General features: G+C 46.9%; 1 protein-coding gene across 3 annotated transcripts in view; it reads right to left on the bottom strand.

Moving 5' to 3' along the window:
* The window catches only part of FGF12 (fibroblast growth factor 12), a 217,850-nt gene that overhangs the window by 83,838 nt on the left and 119,133 nt on the right, over positions 1-14,879 (bottom strand). The window contains exon 1 of one of the 3 annotated variants that reach the window (XM_059855478.1): positions 13,742-13,984. The exons of the other annotated variants lie outside the window; for them this stretch is intronic. Coding sequence (XP_059711461.1) covers positions 13,742-13,940 — 199 coding nt within the window. The 5' untranslated portion in view covers positions 13,941-13,984. Of the gene's footprint in view, positions 1-13,741; positions 13,985-14,879 lie in introns of those variants that run through there. 3 annotated transcript variants of the gene reach the window in all.

The raw sequence follows: 14,879 nt of genomic DNA, 5'->3' as shown, positions 1-14,879 counted from the left end.
CATGCAGGTGTGGAGGTGGGAAATCCTGCTGCAAAGTGCTGAGCATTTTCAGCTCCCTCAGGAGTCACTCAGTGCACTGAAGTGCACAGGCAGAGGCAAAACCTTTATTTCCCAGTGTCACAGTATTTTCCAGTTTCTGTCACTAAACTCAGCAAAATTGTTTGGAGCTGAAGGACGTGTATTCCTTGAGGAAGCCTGCAAGCAGGCGGCCAGGATGGCCTGGGCAATGCTGCCTGTAGCATCCTGAGTAACAGGCAGGGAGAGGGCAAAAGAACTGCAGAGCCAAGGGAAATGAGTGACACAGGGGGGCATTTGTGTTTATCTGGATGTCTCCTCAGGCTGCCTGCACACAGGTCCAGTCACAGTGGGTAACAACAGCTGCCCAAACGTGAGTGAGCTCTGTAGCAAAGCCAGGCATCCCACCCCACCTTGCAAAGCTGACATGAACCCCTTTAGTTTAGATGCAGCCATTTGGCTTAACACACTGGCACATCACTGAGCCTGTGAGTAGGATGGAGATATGGAAACAAACTTACTGACATCAAGATTTGCTCATGAGGTCTATGGTTTTGGGGGTATCAAAGTCAATCCCAGCTCCTTTCCCAGTGATGCAGAACAAAGGCCACACCCAGCTTCAGTTTAACATGATTACAGGGAGAGTGTCACCCTCCAATTACAAAGTATTCATCTGGAGAAGAAGACGGCTCTGGGACAACAGGGCTGCATGGTTCACTGTGTATTTACTCATCACAAGTGCGAATCTCCACCCATGTAAATAACTACAGAGAAACAACTGGTGTTCCGAGGATGCATTACATGTAATAACATGCTGTGCTGGCAGGGATGGCCTCTCTGTTTGAAGGACATGCTTCCAAAAATGACATTCCCTAACTCAGAGGGATGATGGGCTCAAACTGATGACAGCATCATCAGCGCAATTGCCTCCTGTCACGGTCACTGAGTCACTAGAGCAAAATGGCACCTTGTAGGCAAAAAGAGCATCCAGAGAAGTGATTTCCTTTCTTGTGCTAGAGCCTGCCAGGAGGAATAGTAATTATCTCTCCAGCATGGAGCACAGCTGCCTGCCTGCACCCCTCCACAGTGCCTGCTTTGCTCTAACCAAGACGAGTCCCTCCAGGGAAGTCTTATTTCTCACTTTTTGAGTAGGTGGAAATTATGTGATTGCACGTCCATGGCATTTATGCAGGCCCTCCCATATACAGGGAATCCAGTTTACAGGGATGTTAATACAAGTCTGAGGTAAGGGGAAGAGAAATTAGTCATATAAAGCATTGAAAACTAGGGGTGCCACATGGAATCACTGCTACATCTCTCTAGATGGTCTTAGGACAGCCTATGGATGTTAGAAAGAAAAGAAGTCACCCTGCAGCTCACCCACTCTCTGAGATCTGAATCCCATGTGACAGCCACCTAAGGTCAACAGCTCAAGGATAATGAGGTACAAAGTTGTGGATGAGTTTTCCCAGAAGGCAAACACCAAACTAATGTACATGACACACGAGCTACCCACTCTGCACAAACACCAAGGACAAAACAGCCATCACAGCACTGCAGGGCCAAAGAGGAACCAAAGACCATTGCAAGTGAAAGAGTGAGACAAAAAGTGGATGAGAACTGAGGGCCCACCTGCCAGCAGGTATTTTGGCACAGAATTGCTGACTACTTCTGAGTAAAACTGTCTAGCTGAATATTTTGCTGAAAAGTTCAGAGTAAGAGTAGATAAAGCCATATCCAAACTCCATCTCACTAACAGAAAAAAAGAGAGGCCTGAAAAGAGTGCAAGTTTTCATTTTTTCTTTTGGCACGACATTATCTTTGGAAATGTAATGAAAAAAATGTTAACAGAGCCAGAGATTAAATCCAAACTTTCATTTTAAGTACAATGAAATACTGCATTGAGGTCTGAATCCTCTTCTCCCCAGAAACTTCTTTTATTTGACCAGAGAACTAAAAAAACCCAATTCTTCATACAGTTCACGGCCACGTTTGCCTCCCCCAGGATGCAGTTTATGTTGCTTTGTTGATCGAGTGTGTTTTAGCAGCAGACAAAATTTCAAAACATTTCCCTTTCAAGAGCAATTTTCTACACCTGTATTGACTCCAGCTCTGATGATAAAACCAAAGCCAGGCAGGAACAAAAGGCATACAGAAGCGATGTAGGGCTGTTCCAGAATTTATTCAGAAAAAGTTTTTTCAGGTAAAAGAATTCAAAAAATTAGAAATTTAATACAAAATAAGTTGCAGCTACAGTTCCTAAGCTGTCATTTTCCAGCACAGTCAATGCCTTGGCTACTGAAGGTTAAAGCTTGCTCATAAGTATGGATAGCAGAGCATACAAAATGTATTATTTATTTTGAGGAACACCCTGCAATTATTCCTGACATATTGTGTAATTAGCCAAAATTACAGCATATTCACCGAGAGTGAAACAGAGGAGAGCATAAATATTATGTGTGAGCCCACAGCCACTGAGCACATTTCATCTGGGTGCAGATTTGTCTCAGGAACCAACCAAGCGTGGTTCCCCCTGGTCCCCTGGGCTGTGTCAGCCCCTGAGCCAACACCCATAAAGGGGAAACATGGGGAGTAAAATCCTGATTTTCCCTATGCCAGCAATGGGAGCTCAAGAGCTGCCTGAGGATTTAACAAAAGGGAACACCCACACTGCAGAGCTTCCAGGATGACTGAGCCCAAAGCTCATACCAGAAAAGAAGGGGTATATTCCCACATATGTTATGCCAAGAGAGGTAGAAAGGTGAGCTCAGAGGATGTCTGGAGAAGCTGCTTGCTTTGCTGCTTCGAGCTGACAGGAGAAACTGAAAAGCAGCAATGCCATCTTTGCCAAGCTTGCAGTGCCTCTTGGCCTGCAGCTCCCATGAGAGAAGGTCTCCTACAGAGCTACGTGTCAGACCCATCCTAAGGACTTGTTTGACGGCTCAGAAATCCTGGGGAATGTTGTGGCAGTGCTCTGACACATGTACGGTTAGAAAGATTTTATTTTGTTCTCTTGACTCCAAAATGCAACATAAAACTTCATCGCTGTTTATCAGATTTCTTCCTGGTTTCCTACAGAGATGTGGTTTGGATAGTAGGACATTCTACCCAGAATTTTCTCTGTGGGAGGATGCAAAAACCAGGTTTAAGAACATCCTTCTAAGGAATGCACATCTGGAACCAGTGTAGGACTGAAGCTGGAGTAACCAACAGTGAGGGTCCCTTTCAGCCCTGCTGCTGGGGGACTATGACTTGGTGGCATTAGCACATTCTGTACTCTGAGTTTTTGACCAACTCCACAATAAAGTCCCCATCTTTCCTCACCCTGAAGTGCCCCACGCAAGGTACCTCATCACTAACAGTGCCTACATGAGCAGGGTAGACAACATCCCTGCTGTTCAGGCCTGCCACAGTGCTGGGATTTATGCTATTCTCAGATGCTAAATCTCTCCACTTTCCCTATCAATCCAGCAGGACTGAAATACTGCAGAAACACCGAGAAGTCCCTCACACAAACAAAACATACTATAGAAACAACCACATCAAACTTCCACTCTGCTCTGAAAGCCTAGAATAGTAAATTCATTAAAATAGAAAATGGACAGAACATACTTCCAACAAGCACTGAGGAGAAATTAATCACTTCAGATGCTATCAGTCTCAGGAAAGGTACCTGGTGCTACCAACACCAGCTCACAGAAGTGCCCTGGATAATCACTGGATAACAACTCAGGGAAAAAATTCGGTCTCAGTGTCATTCTGCAAGCTTTAAATAGTCCCAAGTGATACCATCCTCTTTTGCTACAGTATTCCTCAAGCAATCTCACAGCATTTTCCAATAAGATGAGCACGTGAAACTCCTTTATTTAACAGGTAATGAGCCTGTGATGTGGAAGAAATTAAAGCTTGAATCAGTCAGGTTGTATTACAAGAATATTTTTTGCTCACTGCACTAGTGCAGCTTAAGCAGTCTGGAAGCATTTTTATCGCAAAACGATGCTGTTACTAATTTTCAACAAATATTACACAACACCCAAATGCATAATGAAAATGTGCTGCTTGTGCCATTCTGAAACATTATACTTCAAAGAGCAAGATCATGCTAAAAATGGCCAAAATTCCACCATATGACTTGATGTTCTTTCCTTTTGCTTTGTGAAAATAGACCTTTTTTAATCTGTGTAATAGTTTTAATTTTCCATTAGAGCCAAAGGTTTCCTTCAAACTAATGAAAACGCTCCAGATGTGAGAAAGTGAAGCTCCACTTCGTTCCATCTAAAGCTCTGTTTTGAATACCGATGATGATTTATCGCTCATCGCTCAGCACAAACACCTCATTTCTGGTATCAAGCAGTCCTCAGGACTCCAGTGAGACAGGCAGGTTCACCTGCCACCCAACTGCCATCTCAGAAGAGAGCTGAAATCAGTGAGCTCCCTCTCCAGGGATGCATGTGCTAAGGATGACACAGTGCAGATGGAGTGAAAACAGAAAATCTGTCTCTCCAACAGGTTTCTGAACAAAGCTCCTGCTCCCCCAGCTACCCAGGAGAGCTCAGAGAGCTCTAAAACTTCACTTGGTGCTTGGTAATCATTCAAGAGCTGCTATGGGGCTGTAGCTCTGAAATCTTAGAAATTATTTAACGGAAAGTAGTGTAGAAGAAGAAACAGGAAGAAAAACAGAAGAAATTATTATGGAAGCAAAGAAGGTAGGAGTGACACAGAATAAAATAAAATGAAAGCCAAAAGAAACGTTTAGAAATGTTTCAGTGCTGATGCTGTGTGCCTGCCAGCAGGCAGAGCCCATACTGATGAGCACCACACCTAACTGTAAAGGCCAGCAGAGAATTACTGGTTACACCACACGCTCTGCCAGCCCTTTTAGCCCCAGCAACAGACAATCCCCGCCAGAGCGTGATGATCACCACAGAATGACTGCAGGGACGGCTGCAGATCGATACCAGAGGCAGCCAGTGACTCACCCCAGCTCCAGTTACAGGAGCTGTGCCAGAAAACCACCAGCTGCGGGGCAGGTGGATGGTCCAGGCCCCTCACCTGCCAGCATCTGATCCCTGCATCTCCTGCAGCCCAGTGGCTCCCAAGACCCCAGGGAACCCTTCAGCAACCCACCCCTAAGCTGGGTGCTGGAAGACAAAACCAGCTGTCTTTTTGCTACTTTCTACTGCTTCTCAATGTTCTGGAAAAACATGGACTGGCTTTTTGCAGCCTGGCTTTATTTGCAACAGACCCATCCACTTGACCTTTTGCAAACAGTTTTGCTTTGGGGGATGAATGAAATGTATTTATTTGGCAGCTGAGGAAACATGGGTGGCAACTGCTAAGCAAAGAAACTATCTGTGCAGACAACAAGGGAGGAGACAGCCAACCATACTATTCTAGATAAATATCAATTAAGTGAGCATGTTCTATTAACCCCAAGACCTCTCTTTTCTTCCTTCATTCCAATCTAAAATGCTTAAGTATCTCAAGAAAGGAACATTTGAGGGGGATTTTATCTTTATCATAACTGCAATCAAGTTTCAGACGGAGAAGAGGCACAAGTAACAGAATTACATTGCCTCTCTGTGGTTATTTTGCCAGTTCACAGCATGTAGCTGTCCACTGGATGTAACACATGCCCTTAACAGAGCAGGCTGCTGGAGGGAAGGTGAGACAGGAGTGCATAGAGCACTCCATAGATGCTGCTGTGCGATGTGAGAGAAGCTCTGTACCCTCCACCACTGTAGTGGCTGTACCTAGCCCTGGATCTTCACCCTCACGTACAGCCCCCACCATGAGAGACAACCAGCCATTTTCTGACATCTGTCACTGAAGTTGCACACTCCAAACAAGAACTACTGTACCGAAAAGGTCCCAGGAAGAAAGACAAGGAACACAGGCAGGTGACAGCAGACCTGCTCCTCTCCTTTTACCACAGCTGCCCACCTTCTGGCCAGTGAAATGTCAGAGGTCCATAGCTGAGGGTTCCTCTTCAGGAATACAGCAGGGCCAGCCAAGCACAAGTTTGTTTTCATGCTTGGTAACACTGAAGGAGGAGGGGGCACTGATGCAAGTCAGATGGGATTACACAAAACTCCACCTCCCACACAAAACTTAAGGAACAACAGGTGTACATGCTGCCAAGACAAGAGAGGAGCTGCTACTGCTACCTCCCCCTTGCTATTGAGCACAAGAGCTCAACAGTCTTCCAAACTTAGAGCTCTGCCTAGAGCTGCAGACTCCCAAGCAGCATCTCCTCAGTGGGTACCCCAGCACAGAGGAACAGTCAGCTCCTCATGACCAACCCAAAGCCACAGAGCAGATGCAGCAACACAGCTGCACCGACCCCTTCTGTGATGCTGCTGCTTCCAGCATTAACCTTCATCTCCCAGTGCAGCCCACTCCACAGGGAAAGGGCAGAGAGCAGAAATGCCTGGAGGTGCTGCATGGAGCCTCATCACACCAGCAACCAGCCACAGCTCCTCTCAGAAGACTGGAAAGGCTCAGGACTCAGGTCACTACCCTGCCTCCAGGTTCATGGCCTTGTCTATCTGTCACCTTTAGCCAGGGCATTCTGGAATGAACACAGGATAGAAGAGGTGTTTGACAAGTGCCAGCTTGCATCCAGGTGTGTTTTCTCAGCAGCCACATAAGCTCCATCAGAGTGTCAGAAAGCCTCATTTCAGTGCTAGGAACGAGCACAGTGACTTGTCTGAGCTGCAGCGTGGGGGCTGGAAAAGCCAAAGTGAGTGGTCTGCCTGCACAGTGAATCCCACAGTCGTGTTCCACAGCTCTCAAGAAAGATGCCTTCTGCTATACCATTTTAGAAATGTGTTGTAGCTGCTATTTTCAGAGTACTGTTAAGAAGCTGCAGCCCTACAGGCCTGTGACCATGCTGCACTAACTCAGTCTCTGCATTGACTCCCTCAAAGCACAAAGCCCCAGTTCCTGCAAGCTGGATGAGAGGAACCCATGAGCGTGTCCATGGCTCTCCTACAGCTTCTAAAAGAGATGCAAAGTAAAACCAGCCTCTGGAAAGGCCAAGTTATTTCAGGATTCTGCTACATGTCAGAAGAGGGCAAAGATAAAATAGGTGTAGTAGCTTACTCCATGCTCAGAAAGGATAATACATTAACATGAAGGATCTTGTGTTAGCTGGGGAATAGAGATGAACCACGTATTAAACAGGAGAACAGAGTATGAAGGGACTGCTCCCCAACAGACTGCAGCAAGTACAGCCCAGGCATGGAGTAGATGACTTCAGTACAGGTCACTTTTCAAGACATTTCCAAGATCAAGACACAACAATAATGCAGTCATGGCAATGACACCATGACAGAACATACAGAAAAGTACCTGTATTAAATGATTAGTCTTTATTTAAAAGTTAGTTCTTTGGAGCTGCTTTCTCTAACCTGTTCTTATCTATGTTCTTGGTCACCTTCTGCCAAGCCAGGAAGCTTGCAAGTATGAAAGGGATGTCAATTTCTTATATGTTTTGCTTGATAAAATTCTTCCTTTGATTTTAATAACAAATCACAGCTTGGTTTCAACTGTGCAGGAGCAGAAATATCTCAGAAGTAATATGCACATGACTGCTCAGAAGGATAGATCAAATGACACAAATGGGGATGAAACAAACACCTACCTGGCCACTGTGGTTCATGGTAGTCCTTTTTGGGGAGGGGAAGGAAGGAAAGCAGATAAGTCCAACTTCATTTGCCCAACCTGCTCCCCACCACAGTGAGACCCATGATTATGTTTGTCTCTCAAACAGCCTCATCAGCTCCCATGGCAGCTCTGCTCTCCTCACTGCCCAAGTCAAGCTGATGATTGTTTTGGTTAATAGGTAATTTATCTGTTAAAATATGAAGCAGCTGATCTACTGGAATTATTCTAAATTTGTGTTGAATTCAGCAAAGCAAGTAAGGAAGAAAGAAAACCTTGTCTCCATTTTGGTTTTTTTTGGAACTCAAGCTTTTGGGTTTATATTTCAAAGGAACATTTAATTTAGAAGAATACCTGAAAGTTAAAGAAAAATATTCGTATCAGAATCTTCTAAATGAAATTGCACCATTACCCCACCCCAAATAAAAAACCCAACAGTTGTATCAGTCAACCATAAATTGATTTATATGGATCTTTTATGGTGAAGGGAAATAATCACTCACAAACCACTTTTTGCCCTGACTCTCATTTGGCTGGTGACGAAGGAATCAATCACTTGTATTGATCTAATGGTGAGCCTCTGCTGGCTAACAATTTCCACTGCTCTCACAAGCACAGCTTCCCCTGAGGCCATGGGGACAGAAGATATCCATCCCTCTCAGAGCTTGGACAACTTCCATGGATTTTCTTGGCATCAACCATACTCAGTCCAGAACTAGTACGAAGCGGCTTACTGACGGAATGCTCGCCCATAAGCTGTGCTGAGAAGCAGGCTGGCAGCTCAGTTTTCCATGCTCTGGAAAGAGCCAGGAACCTGCAGCTCTTCCCCAGATTTTAGGCACTGAGAGCTCGGAGTCGCTATCTGACCCCAGTAATGGAGTGCAGCCATGCACCGTGACATCCACCACATCTGCAAGTGACGAATGTGTGTGCTACCACCCCCAGGGACTACCTGGGAGAAATGAAACCCATCAGCCGAGCTGTCAGCAGCAGCAGGGAGCCTCTTCCTCCCTCCCGGTTATGTTGGCATTCATTAGCATGGGTGGTGCAGAAGGAGCTTACAGCAGGGCCCCGACCAAGGAGCATGTATGCCCTCAGGGTTGTGCCCTTCCCCTTGGTGTTATCCAGGCTCATGTCTGGCTGGAGACTTGGCATCCATACCCTCATCTCAGCTAGCACTTCTATGAGCTCTTGCTGTCCAGGTGATGTCACATTTCCAGCCATTTCCATTCCTGAATGCCACTTCTTAGACAGAGAACACAGCACCAAATTCTGCAGAGGAGCAGGTAGAAGAATGCAGTGGACCACCCTCAGCTGGGAACACACCCAGACATGCATGGACACAGAGTAGGGCTGGGATCCAGATGGAATTCTCTCCTGCAGGGAGCAGCTACGCCCCGGGTAATGCAGCCAGCATTCGGACAGTAGCAACAAAGTGGACAAATTCCACAGGTTGGGCAGGTATTAGAGCTGTTCTGAGATGCACCACTCCACAAAAGTAGGCAAGGACTATGAGCTAAAAAGGTGGTTCTTACCCTGAGTATCAATCATCATTTTCACCCTGCATGAAATCAGAAAGGACTTCAGGATTTAAGTCAGGGAATTTAACAGCTTGCAGATGACAGACTTCTCAAATGCTTTAAATGAATCTCTGAATGAACAAAGTCCTTCTATGTCCTTCAACTAAAGTTGCCCTTACATTTTACTTATACTGCTGCAAAAATATCTACATCCATATATTTTAAGTTCCAAATCTCTATTTATTATTCAAAATGAGAAATATGGCAAATGGAAAACATGTTACTACTTTTTTCCTATGTGCAAGCCATTTCCTTCACTTTAGAAGAAGCCTTTATATATCCTTAAGGAAAAGCATCTTTCCCTGAAAGAGCACAAAATATGTACCAGACAGGGGGAAAAAAGGAATTAAAAAACCACAAATTTTTTTCCCCTGGGGTGAAAAACCTGTCTGAAAATGAGCTCTGCATTCTGAGCTGGTAACTCACCTATAAAAGCAACATCTGAGGGGACTGAGACAATGCTACACAGTGCCTGGCATAGCCTGACCCAAAGCTGCCTCAATTCAAACATGATTTCCCCAAGTAATAACACCCTTTCAGTGGGCTTCACTTGAATAAAATTTCTAGCAATCCTCACAGATATTGTGCCTGATGCTCTAGCCTGTTTCCCTTTGTGCAAGGCTGCCAAATTGCTCAGCTTTGCTGTTCAGTGGCCATGGAATGATGGAAGGCCACCTCTACCCTAGCTCTCTGAGGTGAGCTCTGCCTTAGAAGATGGCAGGTGAAACAACAGTGACAGCTTTCACAAACAAGCTGGACCTACCAGCCCAGACTTTTCAGACTCCTATAAAACAGCTGAAGGAGGGACATGCTTGGATGCTTTAATTCAGACACAAAGGGGATGAAAGTACTTGGTTCAACTCTTTGTTGGCAGGGAAGTTCTATGGAGAGAGCTCCTTGTCTCATCTCCTGCATTCAACTCTTGGATCCATCAGTCCCTGAGGAAGAATCCACCTCTTGAACCTCCACTGAGAAGCCATGCCATACAATAATTTCTTTTGAATCCTCGATCAAGTCACTATGGTTTAGAGCAAAATATTTAATTTATAGATGCACAATTGCAGCAAATGACCTGTATTAACTCACAATAATGGGATTAAGCCCATGTGTCCAAATGTTCAGTTTAGTCCACAGGACTCAGTGTCCTTATTTGGCCTGTCTTAAACTAGTAAGTCATCTTGGAGCAAAACACATCCAAGAGCTCTAAAAGAACACAGTGTGCATGTGAGACAGCTGCCTTTGCCCATTGAAAAGACAGACAAAATTAGTTCTCATTTTACAACACAGTCCTTATTGCAACCAACAAATGAGATGTTTCTGCAGTCTGTTTTCCCCAGGAGCAGATAGCTTTGATTACACAAGTTATCCCTGCATGGATCTGGTTTCCCATAGCTTGCCAAAACCTCTGATTACTCATGCCCAGTATGCGAGACTCAACTGCACCAGGGTGCAAATTCTCCCTTCCCATACAAGAGCAGGAGTATGTCACTCTCACTCCACACAGGCTGCAAAGTGGAGCACAAAGTGCCAACAAGTGCCAAGTAACTCTGCTCACCCACGTCTTTACTGAATCTTTTAGTTACAGCACTGTTTGAGCCACATAATAAAACATGTATTAAACAGCTTACTTAATCAATGTAAGCTCACACAGTTACTTTGCAGAAGCAAAGAGCAAAGGGAACATGAACCTCCACCAGAGCTGTATCTGTGTAATGTGCAAGCTACAGCTCTACCACTGCTGCATCCTGAGCTCAGTGGCAGCAGGGCCCTAAGTGTGGCTTGCTGGTCCCAGCATTGGGAATTAGGTCTCTGTGCTCCATAGCTGGACGTGCTCTCAACTTCTGTAAATTGGGAAGAATCCTCTCCATTTGGTAGAGCTTGTTGAGTGCTATAGATGAAAACCACTCTGTAAATTCAAAGTATTTTGACAGTTACTCCCCATAGTCATAGAACAAGGTCATGTTTAAAAAGGTGAGGAGAGATCCCCCAGCACTGTATCATCTCCAAATACAATTGTACCTCTTGAACAGGGGTGTTTCTCTCATTCCCTTCAGTGACTTGCAAACTACTGAACCAGCATATCATTAAGTACAAATAATCACTGGGGTTGTGGGTCACTGCACAATGTATGCACATTTCTTAAAACCACTTTCAATTCATTTGCATGTCATTTTCCGTGCAGAAACTGGATTCTGAAATGAGCAAGTTATCTGGGCACAATACACTCCCCTGAATAAACAATGCGAGCAGCAGACTCTCTGTAGCGTGCTGCCTCCTGAGCGTCCAAGACCAGGAATACAATGTATCAGTGAAACGAATCCCTAGTTAAAAGATGGATGCAGGGAACTAAAGCAGACCCAGTCCATAGCCTAGGAAAGGACACTTCAGATTTTCTTTCATAGCAGCTTAATTCCTCTAGTTCTTTGATTTTATAAGATGAATACAGTACTGGTTACAAGTGATTGACTGACAGCTCTGAAGATTGAGCAGCTATATTTTTACAACACTGAGTAGCACTGATCCTCCTTCTAAGTCAATAAAAAGATTCCCTAAAATCACTCTTGCCTGTAAGTTAACAAAAATGTTCCTTAGGATGAAAGGTGATGAAAGTTGAGGAAATTCTTAAAATTCATTGATTATTCACAGGCATTTACTGAGTCCAAGGAAGCAGAATTGGATCTGTGTAGCTGGGAGCACTGGGGTAGGACCAATAAAAAGCCTTCCCAACCAAATCCTGCTGGAAGTCACTAAAACTTTCATGAGACAAAGCATCTCGAAATCTAGCTTAGAGATCTACACTTCCCAGCCCTTTCAATCCTTAGGAGACTGCACTTAATAGCAGATTAAGATAGAGAGGAAAGAGGAATATAAAAAATTACATCAGTAAGACTCCCAGTTCCCATTCTTGATCCTGCAAAGAGCGATTCCTGAGACAAAATGCCGACATTTTTTGGGCAAGAGCCGTGTTCTGGTCTTGGCTCCCAGATTAACTAATATATAGGATAGTCCAGCAAGCCACCACTCCTCATAACTTGAGTAGGAAAAAACAATAGGCAACTTTTCTCCTTCGAATATTTCAAGTCATGCTATATTTTAAGTATTTTACAGCCTCTTGTGATACCTGCTTTAAAGCAGACCATTAAAGAAACAGGTTTGTACAGCCTAACCCATGCATTGAGTCTTCAAACATTCCTGTAACTAAGTATGGTCCCTGCCTCACAGCCTATGAATCTGGAGCACTGACAGCAGTCCAGAGTAAATATTCTTTCCCCTTTGTTTGACAACAGTGCTGACAGAAGCGGCCTTCGATGGTGAGAGGCTTTGTCCCATTTCCCTCCCTTGCCCAGATGACTCCAGGTCATGTACATCAGTCTATAGAGGAACAGCAGCCTTAGCTACCTCCAAAACCTTGGTGGAGAGTCATTACCAACAGACCTCAGCCACCGAGAAGGGGCTTCACGAAGAGACTGATCAATAAACATAATACTAATGTTTATGGAAAACACAGGAGGGTTACAAAGGTTAATGGTACATCCTGAAGGGCTAAGTGAATGAGTATCCCCCTTTTTTAACCATTATACTGAAGAACATCTGAGAAAACTACATCTTCAAAACAGCTTCTCAAACCAATCTCTGTTTTCTTACCTTAATGGTGACTTATAACAGTAAAAAAAAAAAAATAAAGCAAGACATAAATCATAATTCCACTCAGAAATTATGGAAGGCCTGTTCTTGCCAGGTGCTGAGTTCTCACGCCTACCAAGGACAGCTGAGAGCCCAAAGCAATGCTCAGAACTGAAACTGTGGGTGGTGGGACTTCATCGTGGGAATGTGAGCACTAGGGTGTACACTAGGGTGAAGTTCTTCACAAGGAACCAAGACTGAGCACACAAAAGGATAAAAGTAGAAAAAGAAAAAGACAAAAAGGACTACCCTAAAGAGCATTTCTAGGTCCTCACAAACTCAGCATCAGGTGTAACCATCGTGCAGCTGCCATCAACAAAGGTTTCTAAGCCAATGAAACATACATTCCCTGTACAACTCAGCTCTTGAAGTAGCACTTGATGGATATAGTAATCAAATGGCCACAATTTTAACTGATCCTCAGTTTATCGATTTTTCTTGTCTGCATGCAGAAAATGAGAGACTATTTAAAAAACTTATCTACGAGGAAGTGGAAAAATACAATTCTGGGTGAAGCTTCAACAGATGAAACCGCTGGGCCACTCTTGCCAGAGGACCCTCTGTGCTCACGCTTCGGACAGTCGTGAAGGGATGCTGGCAGCAGGTCACTGCCCACCCATCCCATCAGACCAGGGGAGGAGATCTGCCAGGACCCAGGCCAAGTTCAGCTCGGAGCAAGCCTCGTCCCCAGGCGGTAGCCGGAGGTGCCGGGAGCGCCCCGGGGCAGCCATCCCGGCGGGTCCGGGGCTGCCCTCTCCGCGAGGCGGGTTCCCACGGCCCCGGCCCGCCGTACTCACCCGGTCTCCTCCTCACCGGCCTTTTCCTGCCGCTGCAGAAGCGCACTTTGCTGAAGACCCCCAGGACATGCCTCTCGCATAGGGAGCGCCCGTCCTTGCTGGGGCTGGAGCGGCGCTTGGAGGCGGACACCCGGTCGCTGTTGGACTCCCTCGCTTGCCGCTTCTGCCGGATCAGCGAGCTGGCGATAGCCGCTGCCATCGCCGCTCATGGGCCCCCCGCGCCGCTCCGCTCCGGGGTGCGCCGCCCGGGCGCGCTGGGGCCGAGCCGCCGCCGCGCCCCGCGGGGACCGGGGACGGGAACGACCCGCTTAACGCGCTGCAGCCCCGAGTCCCGGCGCCGGGGAGGGCTCAGCCGGCCAGGCGGAGCAGGGCGCCCGGGATAACAACCATGGCTGGACGCCGGACCCCGCCGCCCATGGGTCTGTCCCGGGGGAGCGCAAATCCCGGAGCGGGCGGCCGTCGGCGAGACCCCCGGCCGGGCTGGTAGCGCCGCGTAGATCCGGGAGCGGCCGCCCCTCTGGCGAAGGTCTGCTGTGTCCAAAGGATAGGGGGACGCGGAAGATCCGCGGGTCCCTGCGGCGCGGTGCCGCTCCGCTCCGCCCGGGCGCAGGCGGCGGCGCTTCCTCCCTCCGGCCGCCCTCCGGCGAGGGGCTGTGGGATGAGTCAGAGACCCCTCGGGCCGCGGGCAACCCCGGCCCCGGCGCGGTGGCTCCGAGGCGCTGCGCGGCAGGGCGCGCACATGGACGCGGCTCCGCGGCCGGGCTCAGGGAGAGCCGCGCTGCATTTCTGTTCGCACTCCTCCTCTTTCTCCTCTCCCCCCCTACCCACTCTGCTCTCAGAGAGGGCGGGAGGGGAAGGAAAAAGCAGCCAAGGGAAAAAGCAGCAGGCCAACAAACAAATTAAAAAGAAGGCGAAAAAATTAAATTCTTAAAAAAAAAAAAAAAAAAAAAAAAAAAAAAAAAAAAAGAAGCGCCCGGCCGCGAGTGCGGGTTCACATCGCCGCAGCTCGGCGCCCCGGGCTCACAGCGCCATAGCTGGCGCAGCTCCTCCTGCCCTGCTCGCCTCCTCTGCCCCGGCACCGGCTCTCCCCGACGGCAGCAACCCACATCGTCCGGCCGACCGGGCGGCCGCCGAGCAC

This window comes from Haemorhous mexicanus, chromosome 10 (genome assembly GCF_027477595.1).
Source record: "Haemorhous mexicanus isolate bHaeMex1 chromosome 10, bHaeMex1.pri, whole genome shotgun sequence".
Classification (NCBI taxonomy): Eukaryota; Metazoa; Chordata; class Aves; order Passeriformes; family Fringillidae; genus Haemorhous; species Haemorhous mexicanus.
The sequence above is the reverse complement of the archived record's forward strand: the minus strand, read 5'-3'. Positions and strand labels throughout refer to the sequence as shown.